At 39.1% G+C, this 21,572-nt stretch overlaps 1 protein-coding gene, 1 long non-coding RNA gene and 1 other non-coding gene across 6 annotated transcripts in view; 2 read left to right on the top strand and 1 right to left on the bottom strand.

Moving 5' to 3' along the window:
* The window catches only part of LOC138843145 (uncharacterized), a 44,789-nt gene extending 43,807 nt beyond the window's left edge, over positions 1–982 (bottom strand). The window contains exon 1 of one of the 2 annotated variants that reach the window (XR_016226831.1): positions 893–982. This is a non-coding gene — a long non-coding RNA (uncharacterized LOC138843145). Of the gene's footprint in view, positions 1–849 lie in introns of both variants that reach the window. The other variant, XR_011384940.1, reaches the window with a different exon arrangement.
* The window catches only part of GTF2A1 (general transcription factor IIA subunit 1), a 42,653-nt gene that overhangs the window by 578 nt on the left and 20,503 nt on the right, over positions 1–21,572 (top strand). The window contains exons 1-6 of one of the 3 annotated variants that reach the window (XM_089322700.1): positions 982–1,081; positions 3,652–3,753; positions 13,801–14,005; positions 16,132–16,196; positions 18,103–18,178; positions 20,195–20,328. In XM_089322700.1, the coding sequence (XP_089178826.1) occupies positions 3,739–3,753; positions 13,801–14,005; positions 16,132–16,196; positions 18,103–18,178; positions 20,195–20,328 (495 nt within the window). In that variant the 5' untranslated portion in view covers positions 982–1,081; positions 3,652–3,738. Of the gene's footprint in view, positions 1–981; positions 1,082–3,651; positions 3,754–13,800; positions 14,006–16,131; positions 16,197–18,102; positions 18,179–20,194; positions 20,329–21,572 lie in introns of those variants that run through there. The other 2 variants (XM_051826193.2, XM_051826194.3) reach the window with 2 other exon arrangements.
* Positions 15,560–15,703, top strand: LOC127484691 (small nucleolar RNA SNORA79). Its single transcript, XR_007911855.1, has one exon. It is a non-coding gene; the product is annotated as a small nucleolar RNA SNORA79 (small nucleolar RNA).

Genomic DNA, 21,572 nt, shown 5'->3' with positions numbered 1-21,572 from the left:
GGCGCTGGAGCCGCCCGCGCGGTCGCCGCCGCCGCCGCTTCCCGCCTCGGGCGGCCCGGGCCGGGGCGGCGGGCGCGGGGGGGGCGCCGAGGGCTCGCGGCGGCGGCGGCGGCGGCGGGGCGGGCGGGGGCGCCGGCGGGGCCTGGGGAGGTCCGGGCCGCGGAGGCCGTTGGGCCCGGGCTGGCGCGCGGCCCCGGCCCCCGGCCCCGGCCTGCGGGCGGGCGGGCGGGCGGCGAGCCGCCGCTTCCCGCGAAGGGGGCCCGTCGGCGCCGGCTCGACCAGGCTCCCCAAGCGGCCTCGGAATCAGATCCGCGGCTGGGGAATTGGGCCAGCTCCCGGGACCCGCCGGGATCCACTTGAACGCAGTGGAAGGCTTAGGGTTACTTGGAGGATTACTTTGGGTTTTTTTGTTTTTTGTTTTTTTCCTGGCGGTTGTGCTTTGGGGACCTTCAATGGGGCCATTTTATGTTAAAAAAAAAAAAAAAAAAACAGACGAAGGTTGAAAAGCACTTATCTCAGTTCCTTCCGAATGGGTAAAATGGCGAAGGGGAAGCAAAACCCCCGTCGTATCTTCAACTAGCAAAAGCACCAGAACAAACCCCAAAAAGCCTCCAGTGGTCAAAGTGCCCCGCTTGCGCCTTGAAATTTGCCTACTTCTTCCCGTGAGTCCCTTTTTGGTTCCTTGCGATCACGTAGGTTTGCAAAAAGCAGTCACATAAATAACCTTTTCAGTCACCAACGCAGTGTGATCACTAGCCCACCCAACTCTTCTTTTTACTACGACAATAAAACACGTTTTTGCCCGGTCCCGAATGCCGCGGACAAACCCGCGGCCGCCCGACACCGTACCGTTGGCGACTCGGGTCGATCCATCATGGCTGCGGCCGCTTACCCTGCTTTTCAGTCCCTGAGCCTTGTGGTCCTCCTCCCTTTGGCTGCCCTGTTTATATAGAGCCATTGCCGCTCTCTAATATAGACTCTGCCAGGATGGGAAGGTGCTTTTCAGGCCTACGTCACCGCCTCTCCATTTAAACACCAGATCCGGCTTTAAATAGTGAGAGCTGCTGAGCGGGGCTGGGAGGTGCGTGCTCCCGAGGCGAGAGGCAGGCGCGTGCGGAGCTCAATTTATTTCTAGGTCCTTTTCTGAGGCTGTAATTTCCCAGCGGACGAGGGCTGCTTTCAGAGCCCCAGTTTTTTGTTTGGATGCGGTAGCTAGGATTTGCTTCCTTTGTTTGGGGAAATGCGCTCTCTTATTGGAGTCCTTTTTTTATGTTAACATTTTTGATATTTTAAAACACGGATGGTTTAGTCGATTTTTGTGTATTGAAAGGTGTGCGTGTTATTGTAGGGAATTTTTTAAATGATTTTGTTGTTGGACTAGAACTTGGTTATGATAGCATGTTGTTCATCAGGTATTCAGGAAATGTTAGCAGTGTTTCATGTTTTACTCTAATGAGGATATGACGCTTCTCAAAGAAACAGCTAAGTTCCTAAAGCCTCAGTTTATCCACATACATTACTGTGTAGGACAATTGTGAGTTACAAGAATGAGGAGACCTACTGCAAACTGGCTTTTAAAATATTAAAGTTCTAAGTAGGTGTTGGTTTATTGCCCTGGATATTAATTTGGTATCCAATATAAAAATGATTCCAATTAATATGCCAGGATTGCAGCAGTACTGATACTTTTGAAAGAAACCTTCGAGTTGATCACTTGACTGGGCCACTAATGACCTTCTAATTTGCCACATTTTGAGCCTGGAATTGTCTTTAAAAATCAGGACAAATATAAATTACTTTTCATTTAGCAAAAAACTTCGCTCAAGTAAAGGATAATTTTTTAAAAATTTGAAAATCACTGATTTCAAATTCCCAAGAACCTTTAATGACATCAGTATTTTGAGGGCTTTTCAAATTGTAAGCAATTTTCCTCTTTAAGCATAGACCTCATAAGGAATACATATTCCCTTCATGCCTCCACTATAGTGATTATGAATACATTAGGTGGCCAAGTGTTGGTTCATTTAAGGCAGAAAAAGAACATCTCAAAGGCATGTTTGATTTGTTCAACAGGGAGGAGTACCAGAAGAAAACAGATTTTTTCCTGTAGACATTTGGGTCTCCAAGAGTTTTAGGGTAACTGACTTTAGAAACATCCGGTTTGCTGAAAAAATAATGTGTATCATCAAATTGAGATTTAAACCACCTACTTAAAATTATGTTGCCTATTTATAATGCCTTGTGGAGTCATTGGTAAAGTACATTTTATAGATATATTTCTATAACTCAGTAGTTAAATTGTTGTAAGCAAGATGATACCCATAGTCAGGTATAGTTTGCTTATATATAGACTCCGAATGTTGAAGGGAGGAAGCATTGTAGAGATGCTCTTTTAACAGATAATATCAAGTTCACATAGGTGGATTTGGCAAAATCAAAAAAGCAAGTTAGTGAGTTGAACAGTAAAGGCAACAGTCTGGATATTTGGGTTGTTTTTCTGGTTGTCATGAAAAGGAATGGATAGTTTCTAATCATTTAGGAAAGTTTTACTGGCAAACTCATTATTTTTGGCTAGGCCAATGACACATTTTCTTAGAGGTTCCTCTGTGATAACAGTGTTACTGGTAGAGAAATTAATGAAACATTTCTTTTTGAGGTTTGCTTTTGCCAGCAAGCCGTTGTTTTTATTAGCCAATAGCTTTTACCTTAAGCAGGATGTAAAACAGGAGTAATTATAAAGCATTTTTAAAAAACTGTTTACCTTAACGTATGTGATGATGGATAGGATTTATAGTGGGGTAGCTCTTATTATCTGACCTGGAAACTTCCTTTTGTCTAACAGATAAAAAATATATGTACTATGGTAATTGTTCTCCCACCTTTTGTTTTTTAAAAATTAACTTTGATATGTTTGAAAGCGCTTTCTCATTCTATTTGTTTTATTTTAGCAACCTTTGAGAATCTAGCTCCTTCACTGCCTGCCACTACCCCAAATAATACCAATAACAATAATAATTACTAGGAAGAACATCCAAGATGTTCATGATTCTGTTCCATAGCATGGCCTGAGCAGTAGCAGAAAGAGAGAAAATAGGAAAGAGATCCCTGTGCCTTGTTCCTCTGAGATCTTGAGACCTATGATTGTGGGTATATGAGTAGTTCAGTAGTATGGCTTGGAGGTACAGACTAGGTCACAAAAACAGAAGTTTAAGTGATTTTTAAACTTGAATATGTTAAGTTGCACCTTATTACTAGGCAAGTCAGTATATAGGTCCTCTAAGACTTAGTGGCAAGGTTGTGAGATGTAACAGGGCTGAAACCCAAATATGGAATAATAGGAACCTCTCTTAAAGCAATCATAAAGCTATTATTAAGCATAAAGTTAGGAATTTTGACTGCAACATGGGAAATTATAACTAGAAATTGTTTAGACCTATATAGGAACCTTCTGTTTATGAATTGAAATATAGTCTTAAAACTTAAAATATGCAGTCATCCAGTTAAGAGCAAATGTTTATTAGGATGACCATGTCTTTCAAGTCTCATACTCTGAAATAAGTTCTTGGCAAAATGACTACTTTTTCATAATTTGTTTTGAATTTGTCTAAAACACAGCAGTCTTTAAAGTCTTCTTTTGTTTTTCCTTTAAAGCCTAAATTATATAGATCTGTTATTGAAGATGTTATTAATGATGTGAGAGACATCTTTCTGGATGATGGAGTAGATGAACAAGTCCTGATGGAACTAAAAACTGTGAGTTTGCCTCTCTTAATATTCATACTTTTCCCCTTCCAAAACATTCTCTTTAGCCAAAAATGAATCTGTAATTTTTCCATAGGATAAAGAAACGGTTTACTTTTTTTTTCCCCCAAGATTAATTTATTTGAAAGGCAGAGTTATGGTGGGGTGAGGAAGGAGAGGAGGGACCTTCCATTGCTGGTTCACTCCCCAAAGGACTTCAATGGCGAGGGCTGGGCCAGGCTGAGGCCAGGAGCCAGGAGCTTCTTCCAGATCTCCCACAAGAGTGCAGGGGCCCAAGTACTTAGACCATTTGCTGCTTTCTCATTATTAGAAGGGAGCTGGATCGGAAGTGGAGCAGCCAGGACTGGAACCAGTGTCCATGTGGGATGATGGTGTCCCAGGTCTTGAACTAGTGTCCATTTGGGATAACAGTGTCCTAGGCGGTGGCTTTATCTGCTGTGCCACAATGACACCATCACAACACCGTGCCACCCAACTGTTGACTTTGTTGGAGGAAGCATTAAGATAAAAGTAAAGGGTGCGGATTTAAAACCCTGGGTCTGCATCCATTCTTCCATTGATCTTAGGCAAGGTACTTTTATTCTTTTTTTTTTTTTTTTTTTTAGCTTATACTTACTTATTTTTTTTGTATTTGAATGCCAGAGAGATAGGAACAGGGAAAGATTTCTTTGATCAGCTGGTTCACTCCCCAAATAGTCATAACAGCCAGACTTAAGTCAGGAGCCTGGAACTCAATTTTGGTCTTCCATGTGAGTGGCAGGGACCTTGGAACTTGAGCTATCATTTGTCTTCTAGCGCATACAGTAGTAGGAAGCTGGACAGGTACTTCAGCCAGGCACTGCCCTATGGGATGCAGGTGTTCCAAGTGGTATCTTAACCACTGCATGAAATACTCACCCTAACAAGCTATTTTTATTTTGTTTTCTTGTATGTAAGAATTGGTAGCATTTATTTTACAGGGTTGTTTTGGGGATTAATAGAATACCCATATAAAATACTTAGCACAATACCTGGCAGTAATATCAGCTATTAGTATTGAATAGTTAACATCCTGTATTTTATGTTCTGAATTACTTGACTTGCCTGTAACAGGTGTTTTTTCGTTTGTTTGCTTGCTTGTTTTTAATGATCTTAATGTTCCCGTAGTCTAGCATTTAAGTTGTGGAAATTGAGTAAATGGTTGAAAAAAATGGTTCTAGGTTTTTAGAGTCAGATCCTTTATGTGGTCAAATGGGTTCATAATATATTTTATATTGGGAGCTGGTTTTCTGTCACTTGGATTTAAGCAGAAATACTTAATTTTTTATTAGCACTTGTGTTTTCCTGATATTATAATGACCCAAGAAATCAGGGAATATTTTTGCCCTATTGATTAGAATACTGTCTGTGGACTCCTGGCTTCTCCCCAGAGGCTCTTTCACAGGTTTAACAAAGTTGGTTTTATGTCCAAGTCTGAAAAATTGATTTGCCATATTTTCAAGTAAAAGTTGTGTTCTATAAGAAAATGACCAGCTCAGCTTACAACTCAAATGCGTAAGTACTTTTCCTTGAGATAACTGATGATATGTATAGAAGTGCTTTATGCACGCTTCCTGTTCCAATGAATTGAATATTACAAAGGTGTATACCCAGGGTTCATATTAAGTTAGAGTGGTTTGATATTCTATAAAAAATTTGTTAACATTCTAAAGACCCACATAAGTCACTGAACTGTGCTGTTTTCCAAATGATCTGAGCATTGTGTGGGAAAATGCATTGAAAGTGCAAGATAAATCAATGGATTTTTATCTAACTGTATGAAAAGTTTATTGATATATGGTTTCAGAATTTTGAGAAATCATTAGTGGTAGGGCTGGCATTGTGGTGCAGTGAGTTAAGCCCCAACCTGTGACACCGGCATCCCGTATGAGCACCAGTTCCAGTCCCAGCTGCTTCATTTCCTGTTCGGCTCCCTGCTGATGTACTTTGGAAATCAGCAGAAGATGACCCAAGTACTTGGGCCCCTGCTACTCATGTGGAAGACCTGGATGGAGCTCCTGGCTCCTGGCTTTGGCCTGGCCTAGTACTGGTCATTGAAGCCATTTGGGAAGTAAAGCAGAGGAGGGAAGATCTCTGTGTCTCTCCCTTTCTCTATATAACTCTGCCTTTCAAATAAATAAAAAGAAATCTTAAAAAAAAGATCATCACTTAAAATATTCTTTCCAACTTTTTAATGCTGAAAAACCAGATTTTCTTCATGGACTGCAATTAAAACAGGCAGATGCAATAATCCAGCTATTTTCCTTGAAGTCATTTCTCACAGTCTTAATAGGAAAATAACAATTGTTTTCAGGGAACAATGTTATTTATGTTAACATGAATTAGTAAACATTTAAGAATCTCATACTCAAAAACTGGTCTTCTAATTTTTAAAGTAATAAATGGTCCTGAGGTCAAAACATTTTAGAACTACGGGTTTAGAAATTGGATATTGAGTTCTTTTACGGAGGTATTCAAACAAATAGTCACAGTTAATCAGTGCTGAGGAACATTTATTGTGTAGGTTTTTTTTTTTTTTTTTTTTTCAAAAGATTTATTTGAAAGGCAAAGACACATAGGGAAGGGGAGAGAGAGTGATCTTCCATCTGCTGATTCACTCCCCAAATGGCCATAACAGCTGGGAGTAGGCCAGGCTGAGACCAGGAGCCAGGAGTTTTTTCCTACATCTCCCATGCAGATGTAGTGTCCTAAGCACTTGGGCCATCTGCTGCTTTCCTAGGTTAGCAGGGAGCTGGGTTGGAAGTGGAGCAGCTGGGCCTGGAACCAGCGCCCATATGGGATGCCAACACTGCAGGCAGAAGCTTAACCGACCTTCTGTGCCACAGTGCTGGCTCCTATTGTGTTCTTAATTATCCATGTAACAGAAGTATGGAAGTTGCAACTGAGCAACTCATTTATTTATTTGAGACTGAAAAGCAGAGCTCCCATTCACTGCTTCACTCCCTATTGCACAGCTTACAATAGCTGTGGGTAGGCCAGGCCAAAAGAGGGAGCTAGGAATTCAATCCAGGTCTCCCGCAGGGATGGCAGGAGTCCTAGTCCTTGAGCCCTTACCGCTGACTCCCATGGTCAGGAAGCTGGATTTGGGGGCCAGTGTATTTAACCAGGTACTTCAGTGTGGAACATGATGTCCTAACCACTAGGCCTAACAGCTATCCCAACTAGTTTTATGGTGTTTTTTTTTTTTTTTTTAAAGATTTATTTGAAAATTGGAGTGATACAGAAAGAGATCTTCCATTTGCTGGTTCACTTACCAAATGGCCACAACAGAAAGTGCTAGGCCAGGCAGAAGCCAGGAGCCAGCAACTCTATCTGGGTTTTCCAGGCACAATTTCAGGAAGCTGAATCAGAATTGGTGCAGTCTCATTCAAACCAGCACATTCATATGGTCTGTGGATGTCTCAAGCTGTGGCTCAACCCATTGTACTGGCCTGCCAATTCATTATTTGAAATAAACCAAATCTTACCTTTATTGTGGTGATAAATAATGTCTTAATGTGTTTAGGTATCTCTGGGCAACTTCACTAAAGTTTCTAGTAAGAATCTGCCCATATGAAGAGGGAAAAATAGATAGGTGTAAGAGTAGAAAGTATTGATTTACTTGCATTGCAGAGAAATATAAGGGTTACTAATAGTGATAAATAGATACCTCAAAATACAAGTAAAATAAGATGAGCATTTTGGCTTAGTACTTAAGGCTACAGATTGAGATGCCCACATCCCGTATTTTAGTTACTGAGTTCAAGTCCCAACACCGTTGCTGATTACATTCCTGTTCATGTGTGTTTGGGAGGTGTCAGGTGGCTCAAGTAGCTGGGTTGTTGTCACCTATGTGGGAGATTTGGGTTGAGTTCCTGCTTCTAGCTGTGATCCAGCCAAGGCCTGGTCATTATGGGCATTTGGGGAATAAACCAACAGATGAGAAAGAGCTCTCTTGCCCTCTCTTCCTGTTCCAAGTAAATATATAAATGTACAAATCCTAAAAATAGGAATGCCAACTTAAGACATGAGTTGGAAGAACAATGATATAAACTGCTCAGACAGCATGAAGTATCTCATGGAATAAGAGAATAAACTTGTTACATTGAATGTTTTGCCATTTATGTTACACTCATGTAATGGTTGTTGTTTTGGGACCACACTATATATATCAATGTTTCTAAATGAAGAAAATCATTCCAAAAGACATTAATTTACCCTGAGTCAAACTAGTAATCAGTCCAAGGCTTTTCATAACGAAAATCTGAAGGATTGATTCTCACCCCCACCCCCAACCCCCCACTGGTTCCAGTAGAATCAAGACAAAGAAAATGAAGTGTCCTTGAGATCATATTATCTTCATCAGCCTTTTTATTGTTTTGACTTTTTTGTTTTTAGTATACAGAGGCGTTTTATAGGTCATTCAGTGACTTTTAGTTTAATGGTTAGTTTTTAGTGACATTGAGTCCCCAGCTTCCTCCACTGTGCCTGACTGGGATTGGCATATTTAGCTGAACTGGTTGATAACAAATATGACCCTAGAATCCAGCTGAACAAAGATTTTAATACTTTGATTGTTTTTATAAAGGACATTATCTTCTATTCTTGGCTACAGTTGAAAGTTAAAACTATTAAACTGAAATGAAATTGGTATTTTAATTCTCTGCATGTAATTTCTTAGGATCTCATTGGAACTTGCCAGATGTATCCTAGGTTTTTAACAGTCAGACAGCCAGCACTGATCAGTAGAACTTTCTGTAATTTGAAATGTCTTTTTTTATATCTGTGCTCACCAGGATGGTAGCCACTAAACACATGAGGTTATTAAAACTTGAAACTTGTCTAGTGGAACTGAGGTACCGAATTTTATTTTAATTAGTTAAATCATCACATGTGCATTGGAATATACAGGTTTAGACATTATTGTTAATAAAACTAACAGTTTCTTTTTCAAAGATTTATTTATTTGAAAGGTAGAATTAGAGATGGAGATCCATTTTCCTATCTGCTGGTTCATTTCCAAAATTGCCAACAAAGACTGGGGTTGGACTAGGCCAAAACCAACTAGACCTCCATCTTGGTCTTCCACATGAATGATGGGGTCCAGGCACTTGGGCCATCTTCCACTGCTTTCCTAGGCATATCTGCAGGGAGCTGGATCTGAAGTAGAGTAGCTGGGACTTGAACTGATGCCAGTATGGGATGCCAGCATTGCAGGTGGGGTTTACGTGCTATGCCACAACACCAGCCCCAGAGAGAGCCATTTTTCTTTTTTCTTTCTTTCTTTTTTTTTTTTTTTTTTTTAAGATTTTACTTTATTTGACAGGTAGAGTTACAGATAGTGAGAGGCAGAGTTAGAGAAAAAGGTCTTCCATCCACTGGTTCACTCCCCAAATGGCAGCGACAGCTGGAGCTGGGCCGATCCAAAGTCAGGAGCCAGGTGCTTCTTCCGGGTCCCACACGCGCGTGCAGGGGCCCAAAGACTTGGGGCATCTTCTGCTTTCCCAGGCCATCAGCAGAGCTGGGTCAGAGGAGGAGCAGCTCACTGGGATGCTGGTGCTGAAAGCAGAGGATTAATCTCCTGCACCACAGTGCTGGCCCTAAGAGCCATTTTTCTAAATGTACTCTGGTTATAAATGCCATGTAATTTTGACATTTGCCTTTTTTGGGGGAATTATGAGAGAAAGCTAATAATAATAATCTATTAATGTTTTGAATGCTGTATTCAGGAAACTGTAAGTAATTTAGTACTGATAGAAAATAGAGTACAAGTTACAGAAGCACAACATATGGTAACATATACCATTCTAAGGAGTTGGTCTTTTACTTGAGAAGAATTATCTGTGGTACTAGTTACAATATGGATTATTGTGCTTCTGCTTCAGTGTCTGACTTCATAGAAGTATTAGAATAGGAATTAGTAATATTCTTTTGGTAAATAAGTACAGTAGTCTGCCTTAATCTGTGTACTCACTGTCTTTGGTTTCAGTTACTAGTGGTCAACCATTGTTCAGAAATAAGTCATTAATGCTGTTCACCTATCTAAGTATCATCATAAAATCTCTTGAAAGCTGACTTCATCCTGCCCAGGAAGTGAATTATCCCTTTGTCCCACATGTTAAAGCTGTATACACCACCCGCCCATCAACCACTTAACTTTTTTTTTTTAAGATTTATTTTTGTTTATTTGAAAGGCAGAGTGAGAGAGAGAGAGAGATCTTGCATCTGTTGATTCACTCCCCAAATGGCTACGGGCTGGCGCTGGGCCAGGCTGAAGCCAGAAAGAAGCCAAGAGCTTCTTCTGGAACTCCCACATGGGTGGCAGGGACCCAAGAACTTGGGCCATCTTTCACTGCTTTCCTTGGTACATTAACAGGGCACTAGATCAGAAGTGGAACAGCCAGGTCTTGAACTGGTGGCTATGTGGAATGCCAGCGCCAGCATCATAGTTGGTAGCTTAACCCGTTAAACCACAACACCAACCCTATTAGCTGTCTTAATTATTAGATCAACTGTAATGGTATTACAGTGCTTTTTTTAGTAACCCTTACATAATAGCTGCTGTATTAATAATGTCCATGTTATTCACCTCATTTCATCTCATATAGGCTCCTTTTACCTTCACAAGAAGTGTGAGTACAGTGCAGTAAGATAATTTTGAGAGATAATCAGATTAATATAAATTTTATTACAGTAAATTGTTTTATTAATTGTGTCTAAATTATAAATGAACTTATCATAAGTGTGTATGTATAGAAAATAACTTAGTACATATAGAAGTTGGCACTAATATAGGTTCAGGCATCCACTGGGAATCTTGGGAATATATCCCCACAGATAAGGTGGAGACTACAGTATTTCAAGGTAGGCATCTACAGATTTCATTTTCTGTGGGTTCAGTTTATAAGCAGAGGATGTCATATTTGTAAATTTCAGTAACTTCAACTTGATAACAATGTAGAAGTTTCTCAAACTTGACTAGGACCATCCTTAAGAAGTAATAGTATTTAACACACATGTGTATGCAAAAGTTTTTTAGCCTGTATAACAGTCTGACATTTTCTTTTCAGTTTGATTTCATTTACAAAAAAATTTGACTTCTCATGATACATTCTTTTGTTTGAATGGTATTGATTTAGATTTTAAAGCAACTTTCTCTGTGCAGGCATTTTGCCTAGCCGTTAAGATGCCTGCCTCCCATATTGGAGTACTTGGGTCCAGTTCCTAGTTCTGCTCTTGACTCGAGCTTCCTGCTAATGCAGACCCTGGAAGCTAATAGTGATAGCGCATGAAGTTGGCTTCCTGCCATCCACATGGAAGACCTGCATTGAGTTCCTAAAAAATATTATGAAGTAGCTAAATACTCACTTTATAATGCATCAGAATCACCTGAACAGTTTGTTAAACTAGATTGCTGGCTCTGCCGTTGAGTTATTAATTCGTTAGGTCTGGAGTAGGACCTGAGAATTAGCATTTTATCAAGTTCCCAGGTGATGTTAATGTTTTGGTTCCTGAACTGCATTGTGTTTTTTTATAAGGGGAAGGGTTTATTGGGGGAAGCCCAACAGACCAGAGGGAAGGGGCAAAGAAAGAAAAGAGAGAAAGGGAGAATGTAAGAGAGAGAGGAGAGACAGAAGGAGAGAGATCAGGAGACGGAGAGAAAGAGCCACGTATTCAGAAACAGATCTTTTAAAACTTTGCCGGGGGGTGGGCAGGGAAGTAGGAGCAGCGAATCCCATTAGGACGGAGGTGGAGCTGACACTGGTGGTTGGGCCATGTGGTCACTTGGCTTCCAGCAATGGCAGCAGGAGGTAGAGCCTAGGATGTGAACTGCATTTTGAGGACCACTGATTTATAGAGGATAGATGGGGGGAATCAAGTTTTCACTGTAATATTGGCTATATGAGAAAAAGAATTTTTGTCAAGTTTGTTTACTTTCTGGTCCCTGCCTGTAACATTGTGGCTTATAGGAGATACTTAGGAATTACTTGTAGAATGCATGTCTTGATACTGGAATTTCAGTGAGCTCAGTCACTAGATCACTACCATTTGCAGTAGTACTGGTGGGAAGAAAAGATCAGGCCATAAAAGTAAGAATAGACAAACTGCTTTGTGAGGGGAATTGATAGTGATAATGGGATTTTACATTGGATTCTGGCTCCTAGGTTGTTGGAGTGGGAGGGTAGGTGAGTTATAGTACCTAACACTAAGCCATATATCATAGGCACTCATTAATATTTGTCATGCTCATGAAAGCCACATTGCAGTGTATAGACCAATTGGAGGTGATAGAAGTCAAACATTAAAAACTGTTTCTTAACAAGGCATTAATAATACTGTTTTTTAATTTTATTATTTTTAGCTCACAGGAAACTAGGTATTGTTTTGGAAGAGGAGAATAGATGTAGGTTTGAGTGATGGCAGAGTAAAAGCCTTACTTTATGTTCATACTTTTTTGACTCATAAGTGGTTATTTTGACCATGTGCTACACATGCCTACTTTGCTAAGGTGAACAAGGCATAGTCTGGGCTCTCAAAAAGTCATGCTTTGTAACCACAACAAGATGATAACAGTGTTTAATCTAGGATTTGAAGAGACTTAGATTTATTAACTGAAATTGAATTTAGATGTAATGTAATTCCATTTATCCACTTTTTCTTGAGAAAAATGCCTAAGAAAGATAAATGATTTGGCCGCAATCATTTATATTTTATATACACATCATACATGTAGCCTGAAAGTAATTTTATCCAATATTTTAAGTAATTTTGTGCAATAAACAAAGAATGGATTTTCCATTTGTAGTATAATGTTTATGCTCACAAAGTTTCAGATTTTGGCTTGTTTTGATTTTTAGATTAGGTAAGCTCAATCTGTAGAAATGGCTCCACAGAAAAGATCTATCCCTTGGCATAATGGAAAAAGAGAAATTTCATTAGTGTAGAGGGTTGGGCAAAAAATCTCTCTAAGACGTTCAAGTATGCTGTTTGTTTTTTCTTTACTTAGAATTGACAGAAGAGTTCCTTGGGTCATTGTTGTGGTGTGTTGCTGCCTCCAATGCTGGGGGCCTGTATGAGCTCTTGTTCATGTCATGGATGTTCCATCTCAGATCCCGCTTCAAGCTAAAATGCCTGGGAAAGCAGCAGAGAATGGCCCACGTGCTTGGGCCCCTGCCTCCCACATGGGAGACTTGGATGAAGCTCCTGGTTCCTGGCTTCATCCTGCCCTGGCTGTTGCAGTCACTTAGGGAGTGATCCAGTGTATGGAAAATCCTTCTCTCTGTGTCTCCCTCTTTTTCTGTAACTCTGCCTTTCAAATAAATAAATAAATCTTTTTTTTTTTTTTTTTAAAGGGGGCAAACAACAGAGTTTCTGAGTACTGTGAAGGATTGTGGTGCATTGGTTTAAGCCCCTGCCTGCAATACCAGAATCCCAAATCAGAGCGCTGATTGGAATCCCAGCTGCTCTGCCTCCAATCCAGCTCACTGCTAGTGCACGTGGGAAAGCAGTGAAGATGACCCATGCCACCTATGCGGGAGACCTGGATAGAGTTCCAGGATTCTGGCTTAGGCCTGGTCCAGTCCTGGCCATTACTGCCAGTTGGGTAGTGAATCAGTAGATAGAAGATCTCTGTCTCTGTCACTGTGCCTTTCAAATAAATAAAATTCTTGAAGAGAAGAATTCCATAAAGATAGTTTCATAATGGTTCTGATACTACAAAGGATAATCTTTTTCTGAAACTCTGTGCTATATAATAGCTGATGATTAAAGAGTTGCTATGAAAAGATGGTTGAAGATAAAAACAAAAATTTCTTTAGGTTGCTAAAGTGGCAAAGAGGAAGTTTGATACTTTAAAAAATTGTTTTCATTATCCTTTGCACTTAGATGAGATTTGAGGTTATATTTTTGTGCTATGTAAGTTTTTAAATGGAAGAATTCCATAAATAGCTAGTAAAAATATGTTTGACCATGTATTGAGTTATTTTTTCATTTTTAAACTTTTAATGTTGTTTGCATTAGTTGTGGGAGAATAAACTAATGCAGTCTAGAGCAGTAGATGGATTTCATTCAGAAGAGCAACAACTTTTATTGCAAGTTCAACAGCAACATCAACCCCAGCAGCAACAGCATCACCACCACCACCACCATCAGCAAGCTCAGCCTCAGCAGACAGTACCTCAGCAAGCCCAGACCCAGCAGGTCCTTATTCCTGCATCACAGCAAGGTGAGACTAGATCTGTTTTCCTAACTACTTGGAAATTAAGTTGGTCATTTTAAAAGACTAGAAATACTCTAGGTCACTTGGATCTTGTTTTTAAAAGGTATTTCATAAACCTAAAAAAAAAAGTACTGATTTTGTTTTTCCCTTTTCTATGTATGTTTTTATGTATATAAATTTGTATAAAATGTGAGTCCTATTTGTAGAATAGTGATAGACAAATAATTACCTGATTGAAACCCTAAAATAGTATTCAGATACTTGTACTAATGTTTTTTAGGAAGTACATATAGTGGTGGCTTTCCTAAAATTTAAGTCAGATTTATAATTTTTTTTTAACTAAGATTTCATTGTTTTATATAGTAAAGTAGTTATTTCTTCATGAAACATTTTCCTTCAAAGGGATATTGGTGTTGTTTTTATGTCTTAAATCCTGAGTTTTGAACCATATGTTGGCATTCTGAAAATTCAGTACCATGGTAATTTCTGTGTCTAAATTAACAATTAAATTTCTTTTATGTGAATAGTTGATCTATATATCTTGATGTATATTATTACTCTGTTTAAAGGTATGAACAATGCACAATGCAAAACTATTTGTTTTTCATTTATTTTTAACTGAAAGGCTGAGAGAGAGAAAGGGAGAGAGAGATCCTTCTATCTACTGGTTTATTGTCCAAATGCCTGCAACAGTGTGGGCTGGGACAGCCTGAAACCAGGAGCTTGGAACTCAATCCAGTTCTCTCTTATGGGTGGCGGGTGCCTAAGTACTTGAGTCATCACCTGCTATCTCCTAAGAAAGATGAGGCTTCATTTTGACTCCTTTTAGGAACTCTATGAAATAGTTCTTAGCTCCATTGCTTCATAGCTGAGGCAAATCTGGGCCTTAAAAAGGCTGAGAAGCATGATCCATTATATGTAGCAAATATTTTCTGTCATAACAACTATGTTCAATTAAAAACTTACTAAGTATTCTAATTCAGTGAATCTTGATTGTTATTGGAGAAGAAGGTAAATGAAAAGCTTGTTTTAAGGTAACCATTTAGTTAACCTACATATATATGTGTATGACTTGAAATTGATAGTGAAGGGCAAGCATTGTGGAGCAGCCAGGTTAAACTGCTGCTTTTAATGCCTGCATACCACATCAGAGTACTGGTTGAAGTTCTGACTGACTGCTCTGCTTCTGATCCAGCTTCCAGCTAATGCACCTGAAAAGGCAGGAGATAATGGCCCAAGTACTTAAGTCCCCGCCACCCACTTGAGAAATCTGGATGGAGTTTTAGGTTCATGATTTCAGTCTTGTTCAACCCTGGCTATTGTAGGCATTTGAGGAGTGAACAGTGAATTCACAGTCTCTCTCTGTTTTTTTTTCTCTCTCTCTCTTTCAAATATATACATATATACATACATAATTCTTTTAAAAAAAGTGAAAAAAATGATAGTGATACACAGTGGAAAGGTCTTTTTGGGTTGTTTTGCTGTTTATATAAAGTAAGATTTAATATCTGCTTTAAATCTATCCTTTGTTATCAAATATTTTTAACTCTTAATCTTTTCTGATGACTGTTCCTCCTAATGCTTTCAAGCCTGGCATTAGGATTTTAGGTCATCATAAATTAAAATTTGATTTTCTTCACTCAGAGATTATGTGGATAATGGGATTGTCTGTCTGTTCTCTGAAATTTGCGGAATCAAACATTTAATGCCTTTTACACTTAAGTAACATCACCATTATTTTCAATTTCTACTTTTCGAACAATTAGTAACATCCTAGCAACTGTCAAATTGGGAGAAAAGGATTGTAGATTAAAAAAAGTAGTTATAACTGAATTTTGTTCCTAATGAATTAGTAGCTGTTGTGATAAGTATTTCATTTCCTCATCTTACTGAATTCCTTTGCAACCTTCAAATTTATCACTTAAATACTTAAATATTGATGTTTTCTGTTATGATACAGTTATACTAGAGCTTTAAATGCTGTAAAATGTATAACATTTTGAAGTATCAAGGGGTTGAGGGCATTTAAATGCAGAAAAAGTTTTCAGCATTAAATAACATACTTGTGATTATGAAATAGCCTTAGGGTTCCTTGTTTCCATGTGTGTTTATTTGATTTAATTATTTTGTAGCCACGGCACCTCAAGTTATTGTTCCTGATTCTAAGCTGATACAGCACATGAATGCATCAAACATGGTAAGACTCATAGTGTAGCACTTTGATTGGCTTTGCGTCTTCTAACTCAGATAGGGATCTTGCCTGGGTATGTTGTATATTAACAACTTGAAGTTTATTGAAGACTTGAACAAGACAGATATTTTATTTAGTTTCTTATATATTGTATTTAGCAGCAGATCTAAAGTTTAACTTGGTATTTCAGCATTAAGCTTCATAAAATTACGTAATTTTCTGTTTAAAAAGTACCAAAAGGTGTTTTATGGGAGCTCTTTTATCCCTGTTTGTTTAAAACTGGGTAATTCCCAATTCGAAGATACTCAGTAAAAATAGTTTTGATTTTTCTAATGGTGCTGTGTGCTATAGAAATCAACATTTTGAAAAAATATGTGATTTCATGAAAATGTGGTATGGTAATATAATTAATCAGAAAGATATTTCAAGGAATTTATATCATCAAACTAATTTTCCTGGTTCTTTTTTTGAAATGATGTAGTGTATTCATATTTGGGCTGTTTAATGAAATAGAAGAAAAAATTTTTAGTAGTCATTAAGTGAAAGATGGTTTCCTTATGGTATATCATTTCACAAATATTTATTCAGCTATTTGAGTATGTAGAAAGTGTGCAGCTGGTTACTGTGTCATGTTTATGCTAGTAGAAACTACTATGTCAGTTTGCCAGTAGAGGGAGAACTATTATCTTGCAAAACGTGAACGATAGGCCTTTTATGTTTGTAAATAATACTTGTCAACGATAAGTGCTAATACGTTCATTAAATTTGGATTACCTTTTTGTTTTGCTATATAGACAAAATTTATTTTATATTGAATAGTTGGGTATGTAGCTTAAAGATGAATGAATCTAGTAGACTGTAACAGGGAATTTCAGGCTCAAGATGTAGCAGCTACTTAGGACGTCAGGTGGCAACAGTAAGCATATTTTATTGGAAAGCTGTACTTAGAGCCTTAGATGGTAGTTAACCCAGTTTAGTATGATTTTCCAAGTTTGATTGAATTTTCTGGCCATTAACACTTCCAGAACACAGTTTTATTTGTTCCTCTAAGCTTATCCAAATTAGGAGTATTTGTAAAAATATATAAGCAGGCTGGCGCCGCGGTTCACTAGGCTAATCCTCCGCCTGCGGCGCTGGCACCCCGGGTTCTAGTCCCGGTCGGGGCACCGGATTCTGTCCTGGTTGCCCCTCTTCCAGGCTAGCTCTCTGCTGTGGCCAGGGAGTGCAGTGGAGGATGGCCCAAGTGCTTGGACCCTGCACCCCATGGGAGACCAGGAGAAGTACCTGGCTCCTGCCATCGGATCAGCGCGGTGCGCCGGCCGCGGCGGCCATTGGAGGGTGAACCAACGGCAAAGGGAGACCTTTCTCTCTGTCTCTCTCTCTCTCACTGTCCACTCTGCCTGTCAAAAAAAAAAAGTTTTAAAATCTTAAAATTTAGGAATTATAGATGAAGATACTAGGTGCTTTTGCCACAAGTATATTCATTGAAAGCAAGGAATTGGGAATAAGGAAACAAAGGATGAGAAAGGAAGCAATGTGGAATGGTTTTCCTATATCATACAGCATTGTTTTTAATCTGGGTGTTTCTAAACGTGTATAGGTTAGATTGAGTATATGAAGGCTTAAAGAAAGTTGACAAGATAAAATACTTGAGGTGTCCTGGAAGCTATTCTCTATGGGGTGAAAAAAAGCAGTGTTGTTGTATATAATTTTTGAGCTAATTAAGTATGTCACTTAGACTTGATTGTCTCATCATTTTATAAAATGAAATTTTGTGTTAGAACTTTTCATTTTAATATATACTTAAATAATTTCATATACTATTAAAATATGCTAAGAGCTAAGCTGAGATACTTTTTTATACATATATGGTTTCATTGTTTTTCTTTGTTTTTTTTTTTTTTTTCTTCAGAGTGCTGCTGCTACAGCTGCAACTTTGGCACTCCCTGCAGGTGTGACTCCTGTTCAACAGATATTAACAAATTCAGGTAGTAAGGAATAGTGAAACAATTTTTTAAAAATTTATTTATTTATTTTGAAAGTTGCAGTTAGAGATCTTTAATCTGCTGGCTCACTCTCAAATGGCCACAGTGGCCAACACTGGACCAGGCTGAAACCAGGAGTTTCTTCACAGTTTCCCACGTGGGCCATCTTCCACAGCTTTTCCCAGACCACCAGGAGGGAGCTGGATCAGAAGTGGAGCAGCCAGGACATGAACTAGTGCCCATATGGATGTCCGTGTTGCAGCTTAGAAAATTTTATATCAAACTCTTGTTTTGTCTTCCTTGATTGAAAGACAGAAAATACTGCTATTTCTTTTACCTTTTTGTTTGGGTTATTAGAATAACTTGGAGGGTTTTGGAACATGCAATTATAATTATTGTTGAAGACACAGTAAAGATGAAATTTCCCCTTGAATTTTTGATGTGCAATTAAGAACCCTATTATTGAATGAAGTATGATTATATAGAAATGCTTGTTTAGTTTTTCACTAAACACATTTAGCCTTCTGAGTGAGTTAAACTGGACTCATTTGAACTTAATTTGTGATATCAAATTAAGTCCTGTATTACCTTAAGAGCAAATTTATTGCATGTTATTACATATAACATCTCCGCATTAGTAAAATTCCAGTATCTAGTTCATTATTTTTGGCATACTAGTTGAAACATTTATTTACTTGAATATTAATTCTTCTGTCTATAATGCTGATTATACAATTTTTTGTTATTTTAGTTATTTGTGAAGAACAACTTAGGGGCTTGTCTTATTTTAAATAAGATAAATTGTTTACTTTTAATTCAAGATTCTGGGTCATCTAAAGTAACAATAGGAGTGAGAGTGTCTAAGTAATCATGCAGTTAGTGTTATGTGGTGTTGGTAATTGACTCATCAAACTTTTATTGCTTTTAAGCAGTTTTGAAGTACTCCAGACACCAAATGAACTACTACACTTTTTTTTTTTTTGAAAGATTTATTTGTTTATTTGAAAGGCAGAGTTAAAAAGAGAGAGATATCTTTCATCACTAGTTCACTCCCCCAGTGGCCAATTGGCTGGGACGGGGCCAGGCCAATCAGGAGCCTGGAACTCTAACTGGGTCCCCTCCCACATGTGTGGCAGGGGCTCGAGCACTTGGACCCTCTTTCACTGTTTTCCCAAGTGCATTAGCAGGGAGCTGGATTGGAAGCAGAACAGCTGAGACTGGAGCACTATTATAGGATGCTAGTGTCGCAGGTGGCAGCTTAACTGTTGTGTCAGATGCCAGCCCTGCTTTCCTTTTTTCTAAAGCTTTAAAAACAAATAGTCTCTGAAATATCTGATCTTACCTCTCTTCCCAGACTTTTAAAATCTTAGCAAATATAGGGGGCTGGCGCCGTGGCTCACTTGGTTAATCCTCCACCTGTAGCGCCAGCATCCCATATGGGCGCCAGGTTCTAGTCCTGGTTGCTCCTTTTCCAGTACAGCTCTCTGCTGTGGCCTGGGAAGGCACTGGAGGATGGCCCAAGTGCTTGGGCCCCGGCACCCGCATGGGAGACCAGGAAGAAGCTCCTGGCTCCTGGCTTCAGATTGGCGCAGTGCCAGCCGTGGCGGCCATTTGGGGGGTGAACCAGTGGAAGGAAGACCTTTCTCTCTGTTTCCCTCTCTCACTGTCTATAACTCTACCTGTCAAATAAAAAATTTTTTTTAAAAATCTTAGCAAATATAATTAAAGCTTTAAATCAAGTCTTGAAATCTATTGATAAAATCTTAATTAAGGACAGCTGTGAATGAGGATGATCTGTTTGAAAAATGAAGCATTTTAACTAATGTGTTTGAACTTGGAGGAATTCTGGGGTAAGAAGTATACTTAATGTACATGAATGATATTCCCTTTAATAAAACTATCAGACTTCCTACTTGTTAATTTCTAAGACCTTGAGGAGTTTGACATGCAGTGCAAATTCGCTCACTTTGAGATGGTCACTGCTAAAGTGGCAACTTGAATATATGTTTTTTGCTTTAGGCCAGCTTCTTCAGGTGGTCAGAGCAGCCAATGGTGCCCAATACATCTTTCAGCCTCAGCAGTCAGTGGTTCTACAGCAACAGGTTATACCACAAATGCAGCCTGGTGGAGTACAAGCTCCAGTTATACAACAGGTAAAAGAATTTTGCTTTATGATCACCATGTTTTTTTTCTTCTGTGTGGATTTCCTTGGTGGTTCCCCCTCCTCTTGCCATGGCTTTCTATGTTCGAATTCTTACTCTTTTCCAGTGCTGTGGACCTTTTTGTTCTAAGTTCCTCCTGTACAGCTCATTGCTCAAGTTATATTCAACTTGTTTAAAACTGGGTAATTGTTACCTTTGCACATCCTCCCTCATTCCCCGAATGTGCTTCCTCTTCAGTGGCAGCACTCAACATTCAGGCTCTGGAGCTGTGATTCAGTCTTCAACAGGCATTTAGTGTCAGGGTCTTGACAAGCAGCTAGGAATTTGTGAATGAGCAAGGTGGACATGAGACTAGTTTCATGATGCTTCTGTGTTTTCTGGAAAGGTTTGTGTGGATTCCTCTCTTACTTCTAGTATCCAAGGTGTCGTTTAGTTTGGTTATTTTTTTTAAGATAAATTAATTTAAGATAAATTAATTTATTTGAAAGGCAGAGTTAGGGAGAGGCAGAAAGAGAGAGATAGGTCTTCCATCCAATGCTTCACTATCCAGATGGCCACAACAGCTGGAGCTGTGCCGATCCAAAGCCAGGAGCTTCTTCTGGGTTTCCCAGATGGGTGCAGGGGCCCAAGCACTTGGGCCGTTTTCTACTGTTTTCCCAGGCCATAGCGGAGAGCTGGATTGGAAGAGGAGCAGCTGGGACTAGAACCAGCGCTTATATGGGATGTTGGTGCCACAGATGGAGGATTAACATGTGCCACAGCACTGGCCTCAGAACCAGTACTTTTAAAGCCATCAGGTGGTTCTTATATCCAGTGTCAAGAATCATTGAACTTAGTCTCACAGTGAAGTGACAAAAGCCAGGAGTGGTTAAATGACTTGCCTTTGCTATAGCTATATCTGAAGCTGCTCTTAGACAAAAGTAGATTGAGTCTCCAGATTCTCAGTCCTCTGTTCTTCGTGCGGAGCTGGTATAGTATAATAGTGCAGACATGGGCTTTGAGCCAGAAAGTTCAGGTTCAGGTTTTGCCTTGTAGTGATGGCAAGGTTTGTAAGTTACTACCTCTCTATTCGTCTCAAACAAATAAACTAATAACTGTATAAGTCTTGGCCTAGTAAGTACTCAGTAATCAAACAGTTTTGCTTTGGAAAATCTTTTTCTTGCAGCAGTTTGAATGATAAAATAAAAATTTAGTGAATCTATACTAGTTTACCATTGCTTTTGTACTTCATCAGC

The sequence above is a fragment of the Oryctolagus cuniculus genome, chromosome 20 (genome assembly GCF_051225735.1).
Source record: "Oryctolagus cuniculus isolate XC-2025 breed Fujian yellow rabbit chromosome 20, ASM5122573v1, whole genome shotgun sequence".
In the NCBI taxonomy this organism is placed as follows: domain Eukaryota; kingdom Metazoa; phylum Chordata; class Mammalia; order Lagomorpha; family Leporidae; genus Oryctolagus; species Oryctolagus cuniculus.
Note: the sequence above shows the minus strand (reverse complement) of the source record. Positions and strands in the feature narration are given on the sequence as shown.